This window comes from Rhipicephalus sanguineus, chromosome 5 (assembly GCF_013339695.2).
Source record: "Rhipicephalus sanguineus isolate Rsan-2018 chromosome 5, BIME_Rsan_1.4, whole genome shotgun sequence".
NCBI classification, from domain to species: domain Eukaryota; kingdom Metazoa; phylum Arthropoda; class Arachnida; order Ixodida; family Ixodidae; genus Rhipicephalus; species Rhipicephalus sanguineus.
This window is the reverse complement of record NC_051180.1, coordinates 4,180,672-4,202,435: the sequence shown is the minus strand read 5'-3', so window position 1 is coordinate 4,202,435 and position 21,764 is coordinate 4,180,672. Positions and strand designations below refer to the sequence as shown.

Here is a 21,764-nt window from a genome sequence, read left to right as displayed (position 1 = left end):
GCTTTGGCACAAATTCACTCAGCAAGTGCAGTATGGAGCAGCCCTTCCACCGCTGCTACTTCGCTAGTAATAAGCGTGAAACTTGCGCGCCAGAGCGCAAAAGCGGTAACACTTACCTCCCTGTCGTTAATGTGCCACTTGAGCTCATGCGAGGTGGCGTCCGCTCGGCAGCTTAGGTCGACCACATTGCCAAGACTGTAGTAATCTCTGGCGCCTTCCAGCCGGGGACCATTTATACGAGGCCCTGCACAATTCGATAGAATCATTCGTCATAATGAAATGCTGGCGAAAATCATTCTGCTTCTAGACATGTGGACACAGTGCGGACACACGCTCTCAAGACGATTATTCACTCCTAAATATAGGAACCATGACAGAATTCATGGAATATTCTGTGGGGTATATTCTGCGCTTTGTGTACTTGCCAAAAGGTGTTGATGTCAAGTCATGCACCTGTGCTGTTAGCTGCGTTCTCCGGGACTGCCGCATATGTAGGCCAGTACTGATCATCTTTATATTCTGCACAGGCAATAACGATTGGAAGATGATGCATGAAATCAGTGAAAGAGACACATCTAGCTTGGCGCTCGTAGTACGAGGCCTGTGCGGAACCCGCAGCACACTCCCAGAGTAAGCTGGACAGCGGCCTCTCATGAGCCCGTCAAATCAGTGCTGGGCAGTATCGAAGATACATGTATCTTCAATACTATCTTAGATACTCCTTGGGTAGCTTGTATCTGTATCGCGATATATTGAACAATAATGTATCGTGTATCTGAAGATACAAGATACTGCTGTAGAAACACCATCGTGCGAAACAATAAACGTCGCCTGAATTTCACTTCTCGAGTTGATAATGCTGCCACTAAGCCACCTGAATGAAACTAACGACACTGACATTCTTTTGTCTTTCCGCCAGAGTGCTCCGAGAGCACCGGCGAGTAGGTCTACGCGTCCCTGGTGGTGGAGCGAAATAACGTGATGGCACTCAAGTCATCTCGACAACAAGCACGTGAACGTCTACGCGCAGCCCGCCTTTTGTATTCTCGATGTTTTCTTTCTTTCTAGTAGTGTCGGTGTCATGACACTTGTTCGCAGCCACAGTATTGTGCCGCGTACTCCAATGCCCGCGGCGTCATTCGCTCAAATTATGATGCCACTGTAGTGTCGTTACAGAAGTTTGTCTTGTGTGGTGCTCCGTTGCAAAGTCTCAAGAATGCAATAAACGGGTTGCTTTGCGTCTCGCGGCTTTCATACATCAGCGACTTCAAAGATCTCGTGGATATAAGCTTTACTTACGCTCGATGAGATTGACTTATATGCAAATGAGGTTTTAACAACCGTCGCGCCAGCGGTGCCGATGCTAGATGCAATAGAACAAGCAGTTGCCTAACAAAATATATTTTGGCGTATTGTATCTTTGTTCTTCCGGCTAAATTATTCAAAAATTTATTTTATTGATAATTTGATTGTTAGCACAGGTGCTCTCTTTGCCATCCTCCGTTTGCATCGCACACATCACCTAGGCCTCTGTATAATTTTTGCCCGTCTGTTTACTGTAATATGTATTTTGTACCGTGCTCCTAAATTCTTTCTCTGCTTTATTCTTATATTTTAACTGTCTGCGTTATTGCTAGTTACATATCTACATTCCATGTGAGTTTAATATCATGTCAAGGCGATGCTGACGACAAAGGTAAAATAATCTGAGCATGCCTAGAATAGAGAGGAACAAAGATTTGTCTTACGATTTTGTAACATAGCGAAATTGAGTTTGCATAGAAAATACATAAGAAAGAATCCTATCGGAAGGGGATTCGAGACACACAACACCAAGTACTCCGTTTTACTCATAATCGTCCCCACGAACCCTTTTGAGCTATTTGTTGTTATACAGTAGCCTTTAGGGGTGCGTCTTGTTTACAAAGGGTGTTTCACGTAACTGGAACCAAATATTTGCAAAGAAGTGGTTAATCTGTACTGAATAAAACCAACGACATGGTTTACCGTCATGTGGCTCTCGGTAGGATATTTTTTATTTCGCCTAATTTGTTAATTAACAAAGAGGAATTATGCAACATTTCTGGTATTCACTTGAGGGTCAAGTGCGTTTCATTACGTTGTGAGGGTACTCCAAAACGACCGATCAAATTTTTTTGTGGAAACAGGGGTCCACGGTTAAAGGGAACGTCGGAGCGTGTGGCGGCAGCTCGGCGCCAGCGCCGACCAGCGGCTGCAACGAGTTTCGCGCAGGCGAAGTGCGCGCTGTGAGTCGCGCTCTTTCGTCGTCTGCTTCCGCGCTGCGAATCGTCGCGAAGCGAACCGTTGACGCGACGAAAGAGCAACGGGCACGGTGCTCACTGCGTCTGCGCGAAACTCGTTGCAGCCGACGGCCGGCCGTGGCGCCGAGCTGCCGCCACACCCTCCGATGTTCCCATTAACAGTGGATCCCTGTGTACATGCTGCGTAGTGATTTTTCCGGCGTTTAAAGAAACGCTGAGAAATATGACCACGTCACTGCCCTTGTGTGCTACCGTACTGCAGCGCTCCTATATGTGCTTCGAGCAAAACAACCTGCTCGAGGACCGTCCCATCGGCTCCACAATGCGGCCACATTTTTGACGGCCGCACACAGCAAGAAAACGTGATCGTCCCTGAGAAGCGATACGATGACGGTCCGCGCGCCGGTTTTTCCGCTCGAAGCACGTTTGAGAGCGCTGCAGTACGGTAGCACATGAGCGCAGTTACGTGGTTTTATTTCATAGTTCGCGGGCTTCCTTTAAAAGCCAGAAAATATTCACCACGCAGGCTGCACGTTGCCGAACAAAAATTGGATCGGTCGTTTCTAAATGCATTCTACAATGTGACGAAGCGCACTTGGCCCTAGTGTGAATGTTAAAGAGGTTGCATAATTGACCTTAGTTAATGAACCAATAAAGCGCAATATAAAAAAAATCGGCAGGTCCCACGCAGTGTGGGAATCGAGGTAATGCGAAGCAGCCAGCAAAGAGCTGCATACGTCGTCTTGTTTGTCATTGAGGCTAATGAAGTCATTCATGTCATGACATCTAGTTCGCTATATATCGCGAGATTGTCATACATGCATGCGAGTATAATCTGGTATATGCCATGCTAATGAAACATATATTCTGCTACATATATACGATGCGTGACCTGCTATTTATGTTCGTCACGCACTCTTGTCATGCCATACCAATTAAGGTATATATCCAGTAAATAAAATGGCCGGGAGTGCACCAGGAGCGTGGCATCTACATCATACCCTACATGACATGCATGTCATGATTTTCGTGTTACCACCCGTTGTTATGTTCGTCACACAGTCACGTCGCGAGATACCAAGTTTGGTGTATATCAAGCTGGCGAACGGCCGGCAGCGCGCCATGAGTGTGGCACGTAAGTCATACTGTGCATGACATGCGTGTCATGATTTTCATGTTACCACCTGTTATTTGTGCTCGCCACACAGTCACGTCGCGCGATAACAATTTTGGTGTATATCAAGCTAGCGGAACGGCCGCCAGCGCGCCATGAGCGTGGCACGTAAGTCATACTGTGCATGACATGCGTGTCATGATTTTCATGTTACCACCTGTTATTTGTGCTCGCCACACAGTCACGTCGCGCGATACTAATTTTGGTGTATATCAAGCTAGCGGAACGGCCGGCAGCGCGCCATGAGCGTGGCACGTAAGTCATACTGTGCATGACATGCGTGTCATGATTTTCATGTTACCACCTGTTATTTGTGCTCGCCACACAGTCACGTCGCGCGATAACAATTTTGGTGTATATCAAGCTAGCGGAACGGCCGCCAGCGCGCCATGAGCGTGGCACGTAAGTCATACTGTGCATGACATGCGTGTCATGATTTTCATGTTACCACCTGTTATTTGTGTTCGCCACACAGTCACGTCGCGCGATACTAATTTTGGTGTATATCAAGCTAGCGGAACGGCCGGCAGCGCGCCATGAGCGTGGCACGTAAGTCATACTGTGCATGACATGCGTGTCATGATTTTCATGTTACCACCTGTTATTTGTGCTCGCCACACAGTCACGTCGCGCGATACCAATTTTGGTGTATATCAAGCTAGCGGAACGGCCAGCAGCGCGCCATGAGCGTGGCACGTAAGTCATACTGTGCATGACATGCGTGTCATGATTTTCATGTTATCACCTTTTATTTGTGTTCATCACACAGTGACGTCACGCGATACCAATTTTGGTGTATATCAAGCTAGCGAAACGGCCGGCAGCGCGCCATGAGCGTGGCACGTAAGTCATACTGTGCATGACATGCGTGTCATGATTTTCATGTTACCACCGGTTATTTGTGTTTGCCACACAGTCACGTCGCGCGATACCAATTTTGGTGTATATCAAGCTAGCGAAACGGCCGGCAGCGCGCCATGAGCGTGGCACGTAAGTCATACTGTGCATGACATGCGTGTCATGATTTTCATGTTACCACGCGTTATTTGTGTTCGCCAGACAGTCACGTCACGCGATACTAATTTTGGTGTATATCAAGCTAGCGGAACGGCCGCCAGCGCGCCATGAGCGTGGCACGTAAGTCATACTGTGCATGACATGCGTGTCATGATTTTCATGTTACCACCTGTTATTTGTGCTCGCCACACAGTCACGTCGCGCGATACCAATTTTGGTGTATATCAATCTAGCGAAACGGCCGCGAGCGCGCCATGAGCGTGGAATGTATATCATGCTGTACATGATATGCGTGTCATAATTTTCATGTTAGGACCTGTCACTTGTGTTCGTCATACAGTATGGTCACGCCATACCAATTTTGGTATATATCAAACTATAGCGAAACGGCCGCAAGAGCACCAAAACAGTGGCATGTAAATCATGTCGTTCATGACACGGATATCATGATTTTCATGTTATGACCTGCCATTTATGTTCGTCATGAAGTCACGTTACGTGATACCAATTTTGGTGTATATCGTATTAACGAAACGGCCAGGAGAGCCCAAAGTCATAGGCGGATAGATAGATAGATAGATAGATAGATAGATAGATAGATAGATAGATAGATAGATAGATAGATAGATAGATAGATAGATAGATAGATAGATAGATAGATAGATAGATAGATAGATAGATACGCTCAAACTCGCTGAAGTTCGCTAAGAAATGCTTCGCATTTAAAAAATGCCACAACGAGCACCACATGACGGTTTTATTCAGTCGCGGTTAACTACTTGGTTTTTAAATATTTGGTTCTACTTACTTGAAACACCCAGTATTTACTGCGATTGTTTGCTATTTGACTTAAATATATTCTTTTTCCTGTTTATGTCACCATAAAGCTTTTTGCTTTTTTTTTGTTGGTACAAATCAGCACGCACGCAGAGCTAGAAGTGGCCATAGTGTGCATAGCAGTGAAATCCTGCGCCGCCTTGTGCTAATACAATATGTCTGAGACTGGCTGTCAGTTGGGCTTGTTGGTTCATGATCTTGAGGGTTGAATCGCGCAAACGAGACAGGGACTAAAAGAAGAGACGACAACACACAGAGCGCAAACTACCAACAAAAGTTTATTTCCGGAGCACACAGTTTTTTATGCACCACTCTTGCGCCACCAGGTGAGTACAACAATCAACTTCTTAGAAACGCGAGCTCTTTGCCAGATAACTTATCTACACTGTTAAAACTGTTATCAGTGTTAACACTGATAACACTGTTAACTTTTGCCATGAATCACTACCAAATCGCCCAATATTCAGTCCTAAACAGAGCAGCTATGGTTTATCAAGAATCTAGTGTCCAACGTGTTTAAATACAAAGTGAACCTCACCAACGTTCACACCCCTTTACACTATAATGCTAACTTGATTGACATCGAAATCTAACCGAATGGTGGTACACAGGACAAGAATAACACTTCTGGTGTCGTTTCGCATTTCTTTACCTTCGTGTATTTTTCGCCCTGTGTACTTTAAGTAAAAAGTTAACAAGGAACTACTTAGCAGCCTCACAATATTGTATTTGTCTCATGTTTTGTTAAAAGGTCTGCACTAAGTATAGTGAAGTGTGAGTCCTTGGCGAGAAATTGATTTTTATGGACACAGAAAGCCTAATGAACCCCTTTTTTGCATCATTTTCAGGAAGACATTTCTGGCAAAGCAGCAAGAGTTGCTCGCCCACTCCTTGTGTACGAGACAGTGTATTGTGGGAACACTCCACTGTGCCTCACTGCACACTATCTCTAACATTTGTTACACCTTAAAGCATTTGGGCAAATACTGGAATTGATGCAGAGTGTTATGCATGATACAGCGTGCAACCTTTCCAGTAGCATGCACATTTGAAAATTCCGCATTGTTCAAAATGACACTTAGTATAACTGGCTTTACTCAGCAAATTTTATCCTAATATGGAGAGTTGTGCGAGTTGATGTGTATTCATAGTTAAAGAAAGTGCGAAAAAACACCACAGCACAGGGAAATGAGAATGAAAGGCACAGGACGATGCGCTACTAGCAACTGAAGTTTAATGCTAACCACAAAAAGATATACACACGCAGTATGAAAGAACTACAATATTAAGAAGCACGCAGTCGCAGAAAGAGTAAAAACGTGTCTAAAAAAGCCATGCACGTGTTAAACTTCTGTTGCTAGTACCACGTCATCCTGTCCCCTTCATTTCTACGTGTGTTGTGGCATTGTTTTCCCGCTTTGTTTAACTATGAACTTAAGTCCCGACTACTTTACAGCCTCTATGAGTGCATGGTCAAATAGTATTCAACCTCATAGCATATCAAGTCCTATGATCCAATGTGCCAAGCCGTCAGCCACTATTTAGAGCAAATTTTTAATTTTGGGCACGTGATTACCTAATTTCAAGTCGACCTTGCAGCCATAATGCTGGGCTTAATTTTCAACGTGGTCATTATGCATAAGCCATGAAGCGAGGAATTAAAGATGAAGAACTTTAATTAAGTTGCAGGTGGCACTTGCTGGCATGGATATATTGTAACATAGATGTACTAATTATGCATAATAGAAGTATTGGTACACTGTAGTCATGTGATAACGCCGAGAAGTTCTCAATCATAATTACAGAAATTTACATTAGTTTTCAGAGATCTGTGAGCAAATATGTGCAGAAATATATGAAGGCAGCGTTGTCATTTTGTGGGTGTTGCTGAGTGCTTTTATAAATGGCGGTAAGTGGATCTACAATCAATTTTAGACTTTCTTGCAGGAAATTCAACTGTATGATCATGTGCGACATGTTTTGATGCCATAGTGCAAACTAATGCGATAAAAAACTAGAACATGCCTATCTGCATGGTTGCATATTTCGAAAAAGTAAAGCTAGCCTTATTGTACTAATTTAGTTGCCTTCATGTGTAGGTTGACACCAAGTTCCTTGTGCATCCCCTTTCTTTGGATTGAGCTTAGATACTGGCACTGTGAAGTGCACATTACAATAGGCATTATGAGGAGGTTTTACACACTACTTTCGTGTTGCTTTACGGCTGTGAATTATATATAGTGCTTGGGCTCTACTGTATATGTTGTTCCATGTGTTCAGTATTGGGTGCAGGTTCTGTGCAAAAAAGTGGAATATACATATCTGCTTACAGTGATATGAGGACTGCTACTGTTTTGATTCCAATAAAATAGCGCAAACACTCTTTCTTGCATTAGTTGAGGTATGACTATTTGTTGTGGATCCAAATGAAAAATATGAACTTCTGCATGCAATACAAATTGGTGAAACACTGCTTGCTCAATGTAACGGCCTGTGTTTTATTACCAAATAAGTAGAACAGATGATTTACACATTAGGACACATTGTGGAAGAGAAATAGGTGACAGGCAGTTAGGCAACAAGTCGTCACTGTGTTCCAACGCAGGTTGGGTGATATTTCGTCAATCGTAGCATAATTGAAGGTGCCTGTAGTATAAGTGAACTTCAACATAATGTGCAGGTGGACGAGGGAGTGCACATATGACCAAGTTTTTCAAGTTTTGTACTTACTTGCTATAGTCCTCGTGTTTCTGTGTTATGCAAAATTGTGAATTGTGAACAAGCGGACCTGCCTACTGCTGTGAACAGTGGCGTAGCCAGGGGGGGGGGCACCCTGAAATTTCAGGTGGGCCCCCCCACCCTGAAATTTTTTTCTCCCGTGAGATACAAGCACAAAATGACACTAGACCGCACTTCTCTGCCAGGCCCCCATTCAGATCAAGGAGGTGCCCCCCCCCCCCCGAAAAAAGATGTCTGCTTACGCACCTGGCTGTGAATATAGTATACTAGCAATCCAAACGAACCATTATTTTCTGGAGAACAGCTGTTTCATTGAGGAGGACTGTTATACATATTTTTTTTTAAATTTGTACTGCGTAATCTGTGCAAGGGGAGTGCCAAGTACACATTGACATTCACAAGGGAGAAGTGCAAGCGCATTAACGTTTTTATTTATTGGGAGACATGTCACTGGTAAATTTGTGGATGTTGTGCTTTACCAACGTTACTAGATTAACTTGAGATCGGGGTACACTTTTGGCATTCGCTTTAACGCGGTGGTGTGATGCTGAATAATAACGGTTAATTAGTAAGATAGTGGGTATTCTACGATTATGAAAGCAACTAAATACAAAATATCAGTTATAGAGAACCATTCTATGCCACGCTAAAGCGCGAATTGCAAATAAGTACTAATCGCTGAAATAGATTACCGTTCAGCTGCTCAGAGGGCGCTGTTGCCCCTGCAATTGCAGCTTGCGACAGTAGGCGCGCTTTAAATCCACCTAATGTTGGCGCGTCACAATACCCTTGTAATGAAAACATCCGTAAACAGGTGGTGGGTGCTCGAGCCGACGTTTCGACAAGTGGACCTTCAAGGTTCCAGCCTTGAAGAAGACGAAGCCCACTTGTCTTCCACCCCCTGTTTACGGATTTTTTTCATCGCAAGGTTCCATCTTCCACTTCCTGCCGTTTTTTTTTAATATCCTTGTAACTGTGCCGTCTGAGTGTGTAACTTTTATATGCTATGGGAGCGGCAGCCGCGAGCGCGCCGACGGTAGAACGATGGACACCGACACGCTCGCGGCTCGTGCTCAGTGGCCGTTGACAGTGAGTCGCGGCTGAGTCTTGGAATGATAAAGACGTGTTGCTCAGTGTCTCGTCCTCGTCTCTGAGGGCTTCTGCGCGGCGGCTGGCCCAGACCCCTACAATGGAAACACAGGCGGTCTTAGAACAACTCAGAACACGCTGCTGCCACTGGAAGCGTGCAGCTCGCGGCAGAAATGACTAAAATTGCCCCACTGCATACGCCCATGGAGTGCACATGCATACGTTCGGCCAACTGAAGATACCTTTGTCACGCTGGTATCCACGAATTCCGGGCGAGCGAAGCATTGTCGATATATGGAGAAGCACTCAAGAGGGCATACGTTTACCATTTTTATAACGGCACAACACGACGAACTAAAGAATTCGGAGCCGAAGGTGTTCACTTCGGCCTGCATGACGCCCCACAAATTATGTAGTGGCCTTACGTAAGCTTAAACACAGGCCATTCGTTCTTTGAATATGACTGGAAGCTAAAGTACTCTCAGTGAGTTGACAGTGGAATTCAGGTTGTAATATTTCTACCTTACCGCTGAATCTATCTTCGGGATATCTTCGACGTGAAGTGTGTTATTCAAAGGTCAAACGATCGTGTGCATTCTCTTTCAACAAAATAACAGTGTTAAAACCCTCAGCTATAATCCAACCCTCATGGTTCACAAGGGGCCGCTCTCCGGCCAGTGAATTAAGAACCTGCTTTCAACTCGATCTGTGCACGCACTGATCAAGTCAGCACGAGATCCGTGTCGTTAGAACCCAACGCCACACACAAGTTTTGTAAGGTTTGAGGCCAGTTATGACATACAAAACTAATCGAAACAAGAGAGGCACAAGAAGCTGCGATACCGAAAAGGTCGTGCGGCTGAAATTAAGCTACGCTTGAACGTGTGCGGCCGCACTTTCAGCAGACGACAGTTATCTTCTACCGGAAGTGAGTCATCTTTTCGAAAACTCGCAACGAAGTTTTTCCAGATTTCAGCCTGTTTATTTAACTACAACAACTATTATACACAGTGTCAACGGGAACAAGCGCATCTGATCCAAACACCGCTCTTGATTTATGTCGGCTGTTGACAGTAAGCATGCTATGTCTCTTGCGACGCGGAGATGCAGACCCGTGACGTCAGCCGGCAGACGCCCCGCCCACCGACGAGAGTGAGAACCGGCCTCTGTTTGAAAAGAGGGCGCCTGAGAAAACGGCAATTTCGTGCTCCGCTTGTAGCCTCTACGCGGCGAGCACGACTGCAATATTGGGCTGAGCTGTTCGTAGCCGTGTCAGCTTTCCGCAGCAAGTGTTTTTCCAACAAGTAAGGGGATTCTTCATGACCCCTTTAAGGAGCCAAACAAATCACAACGAGTTGTTTCGGAATGAAACTAATATACCATGAGCAAGAAAGACCGAGATCTTGGGATACAAACACATATTTCGTTAAAATTATACAAAGTTCGTTGCAGTTAAGAAACTTACAAGTAAACTGTTTTGTACCTAGGCCTTTGCTGCTTCATTATATAGATCTATAATAGCAAATTTGCATATGTATCGAAGTATCTTAAGATACAATTGGGAAGTATCGTATGGGTTACAATAATTCCGGAAGTATCTTGTATCTGAAAGAATAAGCGCTAAAAAATGACGAGCACGAAAAGGAGAACAGTCTGTTTTCCTTTTTGTGCTCATCAATTTTTAGCGCTTATTCTTTCAGTGTTCATAGATAGCCAACTAGCCCAAGAGTCTGTTCTGCTCAAGTAGATGTATCCGTGTCTCAAATACTTCTTGCCCGAGTACATTGTATCGTATCGCGATTCACTTTCAAAGTATCTTTGCCCATCCCTGCCCGTCATAAACTGCCCGAGAATGCTTACTGCTAGTACCAAGCACAGCGAGTAGTACTTCATTGTGGACACATTTACCGAAATACAGTCAAGGGTGCTTTTTGACCCTAAAAATACGTTGGCTTCACACTTTGCTCAGACAGTCGCTCGCGCTGGTCACTGCAGGAATCGGCAGATTGCAGGCGCTGGTCCCACCACTCGATTGCGATGGACAGCAGGAAGGTCGCTCCCGTCGCCTTACGCTGGCGTATTGTTGAGTTGCACCGGATTGGAGTTAGCCCTACGGGTCGTGTAACATTCCGGCTTGTTGCTATCGTATTCATTGCTCCGCCCATGCGGCAAAACTGTGACAACTGTGACTTTTCATTCACATCCACACCTGCGTCCGCTAATTGAAAACTAAACAATCCACAATTCACATTAATGCAGGAACTCACTTGAAATCACGAGCACTGTTCAATATGTTAAGGAGTTTAATAGACGGCACTCAACGACAATGCGTAATGGCGACAGTCACGGCAAGGCACGAACTCTCAGCGCGAGCGGCGTCCTTTCAGAAGAAACCCACTAGAAGGCGCTGGAGAGAGCAACCCATTACTATGTTCCAAGGCTTCGCTACAATTATTACGAATTCTCATCAATATATTTAGGTTTCTCAGGAAGAAGTATTAACGCAGACACGCATCTTATGAGGGCGCCCGAGGGGACCAGGCCCTGTTTCTCCCGAAATTAAGCTTTTTCTCAATCATTCCAATCTCTTGCCCGTGCTGCTGATGGGCAGCTCCACCGCACAACCCCCATGGTAGGCACCATCATCCACTTCAATCGTCGACGGCATTGCCTTTCTGTGGCACTTATAGCAGCAGTTTTATGAGCTGATGCTACTGCACTCGAAGCAGGGGTGCTATTCGCTTCAAGATCTTTGAGTGGCGCCCTCTCGCGTACGCGTGACGTCAGAGAGGGGACTCGGGTGCCGCTCTTCGCGCGCGCGTTTCCTACGCGAAGGCTGCTCGACGCTACCAGCCAGTCTCTCCTGCTCGAGTTATTGAAACATTAGTGGGCAAGTTCACAAAGCAATTTGTACTGAATGTTCAATCAAAATGCACAGCGAAATCAAGCGGAGTTGCCGTCAGGAGCGCGTTCAGTGTCGATTGCTCCTGGTGTCACCTGCTAGCCATCAATGTGTACATCTGCTCGTATGGCGACAATTTCTTTTCAGGACTGTGCTATGGCTGGGGCGCACTCAAGATGTCTTTCCGGCCCTTTTAAATCACTGATTTGAGCGTTCGGGCTTCGGCTACCGTGTCTGCGTTAAAGTGCAATATACGTATACCGTGCTGCGTTGTTCGGTTGCGCAGCCTGCTCCTTCGATTCAATTTCTTTGTTCGGAGTTTTAAGCGCATGACAAGCGACGTGTGCTGTCATTCAAATAAATTAAATGATCGTTACAGGCAACAATCGATAATTAAATCCAAGTTTTCAGCAGCTGCCGTGTAAGCGCAACGTAAGTAGTTTAAGTTTAAACAAGAAATAAAAACGTGGAGAGCACGTGTCAAAAGGGGATGCACGACGGTGATATGAAATATTGTGTAGGTTGTGCGGCGTCGTTTTTTTTTTTGCAGAATAATTTAATCTCTACGTTAATAAATCAACGTTTGGTGACTCGTTCCCGGTCGTTTGAAGGTATGGTGAACAGAATTAGTGTAATCATACTAACGTAGCTGAATAAAAAGCATTCGCATCGAAAGTCGTAGTAAGATGTACTTGCAGTAAAATAGTGTAATTTACTATCAACGCTCGACTCCTGATAGGGCGTGATGATGGTCACATCTGTTCTAAAAAGACTCGCAGGGCCCCCTATGCATTTGCATAAGGTGACTCGAGGGCGAAATCCATCTTCTTTTTGTACATCGATGTTCAGTCAATGTTTCCTGCCTCCTTCCGAATGCTTTCTGGACGTAACGTGGTTTTGCACTGCCTCAAGGATCGGATGTATTGCAAGCATTTTACACATCACCTGAATTTGCATTGCCTCCGCGATAGACCCACGTCATCACATGACGATGTCGTGTGACGTGACGTTATGACGTCACAAATATTGGCGGTCTGTGACGTCATGAGGACGTCATAAGGTAACGTCATCGTGGGATGATTTCTTGCATCGCTCGTATTCACGTTGCCGACTAGGGACGCCCACAGCGAATTTTCGCGTTTGATCAGGAATCCAAAGCTTTCACCGTAAAATATTCAATCTTCTTACAGCGCATTAAAGAATAGCAATAACCAGCCCTAGGGGCCAAAAGAATGGTGGGAAAGAGCTCTCTTTCTCCTCTTCATGGACATATTCGCCGACTTTTCCTACTGTTTACCAATATGTATTATCGGTGACAATTGAAACACGAACAGCGGAGCGCGTTCCCCAAGCATTAGAAACTGTATAAACTGTAACTGTCGCTTGACGTAGCGAGTTATGCCGGCGGCAAGGCGCGGCCAGTAGTACTTTTCCTGTATTCTTGCGAGCGGGCGAGAAACACCCAGGTGTCCAGACGTCGGGTCGTCGTGCAGAGCCTGGAGGACCTCTGGTCGCAATGTCGAGGGCACTACGAGAAGGGAATCGGCTCGAAGCGGCGAGAAGTTCTTAAGGAGAACACCGTCGCGCAAAAAAACAACGTCAGTCCCGGCGTGAATACCTTTGGAACAACGGTGGTCCTGCCCTCGAGGTATTATACAAGGCCCCCGAGTTCTGGGTCCGCTCGCTGTCGTTCGGCTAAGTCGTCGGCACTTATGGTTCCCAAGAAGCAGTCATCCTCCTGATCGTCCTGCGGCGGTGGGTCGACGGGGGCGCGGGACAGGCACTCAGCGTCGGAGTGTTTCCTTCCGCACTTGTACACGACGGTTATGTCGAATTCTTCAAGTCGTAGGCTCCACCGTCCGAGGCGACCTGAAGGGTCCTTCAAGTTAGCTAGCCAGCACAAGGCGTGGTGGTCGCTCACAACTTTGAAGGGCCGGCCGTAGAGGTAGGCGCGAAACTTCGATGTAGCCCAGATGATGGCCAGGCACTCATTTTCTGTTGTGGAATAGTTGATTTCTGCCTTTGATAGCGACCGGCTAGCATAACTGATAACCCTTTCCAATGCGTCTGTCTTCTGCACAAGGACGGCACCGAGTCCTACGCCGCTTGCGTCGGTGTGGATTTCCGTATCGGCGTATTCGTCGAAATGCGCAAGTATCGGAGGCGTCTGCGGGCGTCGTTTTAATTCTTGAAATGCTTGAACTTGCGACGTTTCCCACCTGAATTCGACGTCGGCCTTCGTGAGTTGCGTCAGTGGCTCGGCGATCCGTGAAAATTCCTTGACAAAACGTCTGTTATAGGCGCACGAGCCGAGAAAACGGCGTACGGCCTTCTTCTCGGTGGGCGGTGGGAAGGCAGCGATGGCAGCTGTTTTCCGCGGGTCCGGGCGAACACCATCCTTGTTGATCACGTGACCGAAGAACAAGAGCTCCTCGTACGCGAAGCGGCACTTTTCAGACTTCAAGTTGATTCCGGAGGTCTTGATTGCTTGAAGTACAACTTCAAGGCGCCGAAGGTGTTCGTCGAAGTTTGAGGAAAACTCAAACGGCGTCGTCCAAGTACACGAGGCACGTCTGCCACTTCAAGCCGGCCAGTACTGCATCCATAACCCGTTGAAAAGTCGCAGGTGCCGAGCAAAGACCAAAAGGCATGACCTTGAACTCAAACAGCCCGTCTGGTGTTATAAGGGCAGTCTTTTCACGGTCTCTCTCGTCGTCTTCTATTTGCCAGTAACCGGTCTTGAGGTCCATCGACGAAAAGTACTTTGCGTTGTGTAATCGAACCAGGGTGTCGTCTATCCGGGGAAGCGGATACACGTCCTTCTTCGTGACTTTGTTCAGGCGAGGATAATCGACGCAAAAACGTAGAGTCCCATCCTTCTTCTTCATTAGCACCACCGGGGATGCCCATGGACTCTTCGACGGCTGGATGATGTCGTCGCGTAGCACTTTGTCGACCTGTTCCTTCACGGCCTCGCGTTCTCGCGTCGAAACTCTGTACGGGCTCTGACGGAGTGGTCTGGTACTTTCATCTGTAATGATGCGATGTTTTGCCACGAGGGTCTGCCGAATTCTTGACGACGACGAAAAGCACTCCTTGTATTGCAAGAGCAGGGTTTTGAGCTGTTCTTGTTTATGCTTCTGAAGGCTGGGATTGGCGTCGAAAGATGGTTGCGGCGCTTCATTCGTCGGAGCAGGCTCGGGAGAATCGGTGAGGCCGAAAGCATTGCTGGCTTCTACGATTTCTTCGATGTAGGCGACCGTCTTGCCTCTGCTCACGTGCTTGTACTCGTTGCTGAAATTCGTGAGCATAACTGTTGCTTTCCCTGCCCGCAGCTCGGCTACTCCTCTTGCGACGCAAATCTTGCGGTTAATCAAGTCGTGCTGGTCGCCTTCAACGACTCCTTCCAGGTCTGCTGATTTCGGAGGGCCGACGGAAATGATGACGCTGGAGCGAGAGGGCATGGTGACCTGGTCTTCCAGCACATTAAAGGCGTGCTTTCTTGGCGGAGTGTGCGACGGTAGTGCCTTTTCCGCGGATAGTGTTATCGACTTGGACCTTAGGTCGATGACTGAATCATGAAGGCCTAAGAAGTACAGTGCCGTCCACTCTTAGGGTAAACACGGCTCAGCGTGGCCGCGCTCTGCGGAGCGCCAGTGTATCCAGCGCGGCCGCACATCAAAGCACAGTGGCGCAAGCGCACAAGAACGCACAGGAGCGGCTACATCGCATCGTCTGCTGCAGTGCTGGCCGGTGCTGGCACGCCCGCGATTGCTTCGCTGTAGTACAGCAAGAGCAGCGCGTTCCCGTGCGCCTGCGCCGTTTCGTTTCGATGCGCGACCGCGCTATATGCTCTGGCGCCCCGCAGAGCGCGGCCACGCTGTGCCGTGTTCACCCTAAGATTGGACGGCACTGTACATACCAAGGATGACATCTGTCGAGCAACGCTGCAGCACTATGAAGTTCGCGGGATAAATTCGGTTGTTAATGTCGAGTTTCGCTGTGCAGATTACCTCAGGCGTTACGAGGTGACCTCCAGCTGTCCGGATTTCGGGTCCTTCCCAGGCTGTCCTAACTTTCTTCAGCTTCGTGGCGAACGGTCCACTGATGACAGAATAGGCGGCTCCGGTTGCGACGAGGGCTGTGACGCTGTGGCCGTCGATAAGAACGTCGAGGTCGCTAGTTTGTCGTCTTGCGTTGCAGTTAGGTCGTGGCGTCGGGTCACGGCTAAGTCGGTTTGTTCCGCTGCTTCCACGTTGCGTCGTCAGGTCTACTGCGGTCCGCGAGGTTTCGTCGTCAGGGCTCTCTCTGGTTCGCGTCGTGTCCTGAAGGTTTCATCGTGGCGTCGTCGTCGGCGGCGGAGGATCTTCGGTATTTCGTCGTACAGCAACCACACCTCCTTCGGTTGCTGCCCTTAGTTTTCGGGATGCGGGCTAGGTGACCGGCCCCGGGTTGGGCCAGTGTATCGTCGGCGTTGGGGAGAGGCGTAGCGGCCTGGCGACGGCGATCGGGAAGGTCGTCGGGGGGTCCACTGCGCTCCTGGCAGATAGTCGGCGATGTCACGTGGTCGTTCACCCTGCTGTGGTCGCGGCGCGTCGATGGCGAACCCGCGCAGTCCCATCTGTCGATAATGGCCGCGACGGGAGGTGTGGCCGGCTTCTCCGCAGTGGTAGCAGAGTGGACGATGGTCGGGGTGCGCCAAACGTCGGTCTTCCTCGGCGTGTATCGCTGGCCGGTTGGCAGGCGGTATGACGTCGGTGGTGGCGGCGGTGGTGCCTGGCGGCAGAACTGCTGGGTCGGCGCAGCGTCTTGATGTGGGCAAGGAGGGGGGCGTTGCGTCGGGCTGCAGCAACATAGCTCATTGCTTGCAGCTGCGGCGTTGCCGGCTGAGGAACACCCAATGACTGTTGGATTTCCTCGCGTACAACGTCCGCAATCGACGTCACTTCGGTCTTTGCAAAAGGTGCGAGCTTTAGTAACTCCTCTCGCACGATGGCTTGGATCGTTTCCCGCAAGTCGTCGGAGCCAAGCGCATGAACAGCTGCGCTGTTTTGAAATTCGCGGCTATTGTACTGCCGGGTGCGCATCTCGAGCGTCTTCTTGATGGTCATTGCTTCCGAGACGAATTCTTGAACTGTCGATGGGGGGTTCCACATCAGCCCAGCGAAGAGCTCCTGTTTGACTCCTCGCATAAAAAAGCGGACCTTCTTGTCCTCGGGCATGACAGGGTCTGCATGACGGAACAGCCTTGTCATCTCTTCCGTGAAGAGCGCCACGTTTTCATTCGGCATGTGCACGCGGGTCTCGAGCAGAGCCTCAGCACGCTCTTTCCGGACGACGCTCGTGTATGCCGCGAGGAACCTGGTGCTAAAGATGCCCCACGTTGTCACGGTTCACTCTTGGTTCTCGAACCAGGTACGAGCGGCGTCTTCCATGGCAAAGTACGCATGTCGTAGCTTGTCTTCGCTGGTCCAGCCATTGAAAAGGGCGACTCGGTCGTAGGCTTCGAGCCAACTTTCCGGGCCTTCGAATGACAACCTGCGGAAGGTTGGCGGCTCCTTGGGCTGCCGGAGAAGGATCGGCGTAGGCTGTACAGGGTCGCTAATCGTCGCTGCGGTCGATGTTGGGATCTGGGGCTGCCTGGATTTTCGGCAAGGAGCCCGTACTCTGGCTGCAGTCCCTTCTGCCTGCGGCTCGTTCGACAATCCGGGTTTTCTTTGCCGTCGTCCTCGTCGCGGCTTGGGCTTGAGTCAGCGCTTCGCGGGGGCATGCGTATCATGAAAGAAGCAGCACCTCCACCAGATGTCACGTGGTCGTGACGTCGATGAAGACAGCAGCCGGCGTGTTCAAGATGGAACTGTTTATTTGGCCGAACTTTTGGCCGGGAAATGAAAAGTCAAACTACAGCAATACACGGTTATCAACGCTCGAAGCTTCTCGAACACTGCGGCGCGGTCAGCTTCGAGCGTAGATAACCGTCTTTGCTGGTCAAACCCGAATGCATCAAAATAAAAGAAGCGGGCGTGGCAATAATATTCAGAATAATTGGTACCGTGGCCTCCTCGATTAGCCGAGCGCCTTTCAACAGCGCGCGGCTGGACCTAATCGCCAAGGCCACACGTATCATCCTCATGATCGGCCTTATAGAGCGGTGTTCGGCCGGTGCGCGCTCTCTTCGTCGTCTTCTCCATCTCCTGATCTCTCCCGGAACACGTGCGCCCGGCTCTAGACCTAGCTAACTAAACCAAGACATGCTATGATCACTCTAATTAACCCAAGGCATGCTAAGAGCTAGCTTATTAAGTCACGCCTTGCTAAGAACACGCGAACTAGGACCATGCTGTTTAAGCGGCGTGTTTACAGGAGGTTTTCAGGGCCCTAGAGTGGGAAGAATTAGGGATAAGAGTTAATGGAGAGTATCTCAGTAACCTGCGATTCGCGGATGACATTGCATTGATGAGCAACGCGGGAGACGAATTACAGCTCATGATTACTGAACTAAATACGGAAAGTAGAAGAGTAGGTCTGAAAATTAATATGCATAAAACTAAACTAATGTCGAACAATCTTGGCAGAGAAGAGCGCTTTGCGATAGGTGGCGAGACACTGGAAGTTGTAAAGGAGTATGTCTACTGAAGACAGGTAGTAACCACGGAGCCGAACAATGAGAGTGAAATAACTAGAGGAATAAGGATGGGATGGGGCTCAATCGGCAAGCATTATCAAATCATGAATGGTAGTCTATCACTATCCCTCAAGACGAAGGTATATAACAGCTGCATCTTACCGGCACTTACCTACGGAGCAGAAACCTGGAGACTTACATAGAGGGTTCAACTTAATTGAGGACGACGCAGCGAGCGATGGAAAGGAAAATGATAGGTGTAACCTTAAGAGACAGGAAGAGAGCAGAGTGGGTCAGGGTACAAACGGGGATTAAGGATATCATAGTTGAAATCAAGAAGAAGAAACGGATATGGGCCGGGCACGTAGCACGTTGCGAGGATAACCCGTGGTCATTAAGGGTAACTGACTGGATTCCAAGGGATGGCAAACACGTGAGGGGGAGACAGAAAATTAGGTGGGTAGATGAGATTAAGAAGTTTGTAGGTATAACGTGGCAGCAGAAAGCACAGGACCAGGTTGATTGGCGGAACATGGGAGACGCCTTTGCCCTGCAGTGGGCGTAGACAGGCTGGTGATGATATTTAAGGTCACGCTAATGAAGCCGTCTCATGCTAAGGTCGACCTAATGAGGACCATGCTAATTGTGCCACGCTAATCACGACCGAACTCAGATCGTGGTAATGAGGACTTTGCTAATAAGCTACACACTAATTATTACATTGTTAATTAAACCTGAACTAATTAGGGACGTGATAATTAAAACCATGCCAATTCAGACAATTCCATTGCTACTTAGATCTTACGAATTAAGAGCAAGTTAGTCAAGAAGATCAAAATTGATACCGAGCTGACCTACCGAAAAGACCGAGCAGACTAAGTTGACGTTAAGCCACGTAAAAAGCTGGAAGAAGCTGCTAATTAGCGTCCACCGCATCCAATGCTTGACAGTCACATTGGCACCATGGCAGTCACGAGTTCAGCTGGGGCCTTCTCAGAATCAACGAGTTTTAAGCCGAGCTGGCGTGCCAATTAAGTAGTTTGACTGACAGGCCCCCGCGGCAAGGCTCCGGCCCGCCCACCGCGTTTGCTCTTGCCGAGGCGCAGTACTCACGCCGCAACCAGGGTTGCCACTGACTTTCGAGTAAATGTCGCCAAACGACGAGCAAAAAGTCGCCAAAAGTCGCCATTTTTTTACAAATTTCGCCAAAAAAGTAGCCATTCTAGATATGTGCGGCATACCCAGTAATAAAAATTTCCACTCACGTATAGCCCCGTACAGTACAGTACCACCCAAGACCCTTAAATTATATTGACGTTTCTCGATGCCAGTCGTATCGCCCGCTTCACCATGGGAGTGCATGGTGCTGCTTCTCCGACCAGCCGCAAGATGTGCGTGGTGGCGCAAGGGTGAATGAACGAAACGCTCATGATATCCTTCCATCCCTGTCCTCTCGTTTCAAAGCTAAAAGTGGGGTATAAACCTTGGGCGAAAACCGTGAAAGCATTATTTGTAGACAGCTTTACGTACCCTTATATGAATTAAAAGGATTAAAAGGTTTACTGAAAGTAACACGACAGAATTCTTACAGGAACAGATCATTAGTGAGTCTTACACCTTTTCACTGTGAACTAATATGATACCGGACATCACCGACCCTTTCTTATAGTTATTTATATCTACACGCGTCAACCCGATGCGTTATTGCTGTATAACAATGTAAAATGCTATATAACAAGTGTTTTTATTGCACACGCTCGCCGAGAGCAGTGAAAAATGCCTCAATAAATAATTTTTATTGCAGAAATAGCCGCAGTATCCGCCTCTCTTCGCTATTCCAAATAGTCTTTGCGAGCTGAACTGGGGGTACTGCAACAGTGAATAAGTCGCCAAGCTATTCAGAGCTGTTGGAGCTTTGGCGGAACAAATGGTCGGAACACGCGGCCAACCCGTCGTCCTGCCCCTTCAGATGCGAAACTTCAGATGAGCTTAAAGCACCTAAAGCCATAAACCTATAGTCAATCACTGCCCCCTCGCGGTTCGCAAGGCAGTCCGCTGTCTTACATTTTGCTAGAATGTCGCTGGGGGACGTTCCAGTACCTCCTGCATCTAGATGGCATCCCGAACTAAGGATCCCACTCACTGATCTTATTTTCACAGAACATCAAATAAACGTTTTATTATCTCTCTAGATGAATTGAGGAGGTACACACGAGTTACAGGTCAGATATACCGAATGACGCGTGATCTGCACATTCTACTCGTGGGTCTAAAACCAAGAAAAGTACTGAGCATGTTGCCGCTCAATCGTTGGGAAGACACTGAGCTTAGGATTCAAAACTCGGTGGAGACCTAAGCCGAAAATCGCCAAAAATTCGCCATGTCGCCATTCATAATTTTAGGTCGCCACGGGCCTCTCAAGTTCGCCAATTTGGCGAAAAGTAGCCACCATTGGCAACCCTGGCCGCAACGCCAGCGAGCGGCACGATTAAGCTATGAGCTGCGACGTAACCTTATATTTGACATGACATTATAATCGACGTATTATTCGATTGAAGTGAAACAAGCTGTACGAGATTGCTGTGTGTGCGCCCTTCTTTCCTTCGAGCGGAAGTTTCCATGCTCCCAGTGGAATGAAGGAGCTTGCCCGAAAGAGGATAACCGCCCACGATCATGCCCGTGGGAGGCGCTTTGTTCAGTTGGCAAATAGTGTGCCTCGATGTGTGCACAAAACGCGCAACAAAACGCGCATCAAGGCACCCTATTGGCAAAGAGATAGTGCGACAATCACAGTGGCGTTGCTACACTTTTGAAATATTGTCTGTCTGTCGGAACTGATGCGTTCGCACGCGCTGTTCCTTTTAAAACCACCGCAAACACCGCACATGCGTTTGTGACGACATGCAAGTTTTTGTAGCCGTTTTAGATGCGAAGTATCTTATGGCGGAGTTTAATCCGCAGGTGGTGGTGGTGTGCGGCGTGACCACCCTTACTGCGCATGCGCATACCCTCCCCACTTCCCCTTTCCCCTCCCCCTCTCCCCTCCCCCTTTCCACTCTTCCTCTGAAACGCGGGCTAGACATGCCGAAATTCTCTCCT

General features: G+C 48.0%; 1 protein-coding gene across 1 annotated transcript in view; it reads right to left on the bottom strand.

The window, feature by feature from the left end:
- The window catches only part of LOC119393130 (uncharacterized), a 356,820-nt gene that overhangs the window by 43,840 nt on the left and 291,216 nt on the right, over nucleotides 1-21,764 (bottom strand). Inside the window, exon 7 of the mRNA XM_049415848.1 lies at nucleotides 117-244. Coding sequence (XP_049271805.1) covers nucleotides 117-244 — 128 coding nt within the window. The remainder of the gene's footprint in view (nucleotides 1-116; nucleotides 245-21,764) is intronic.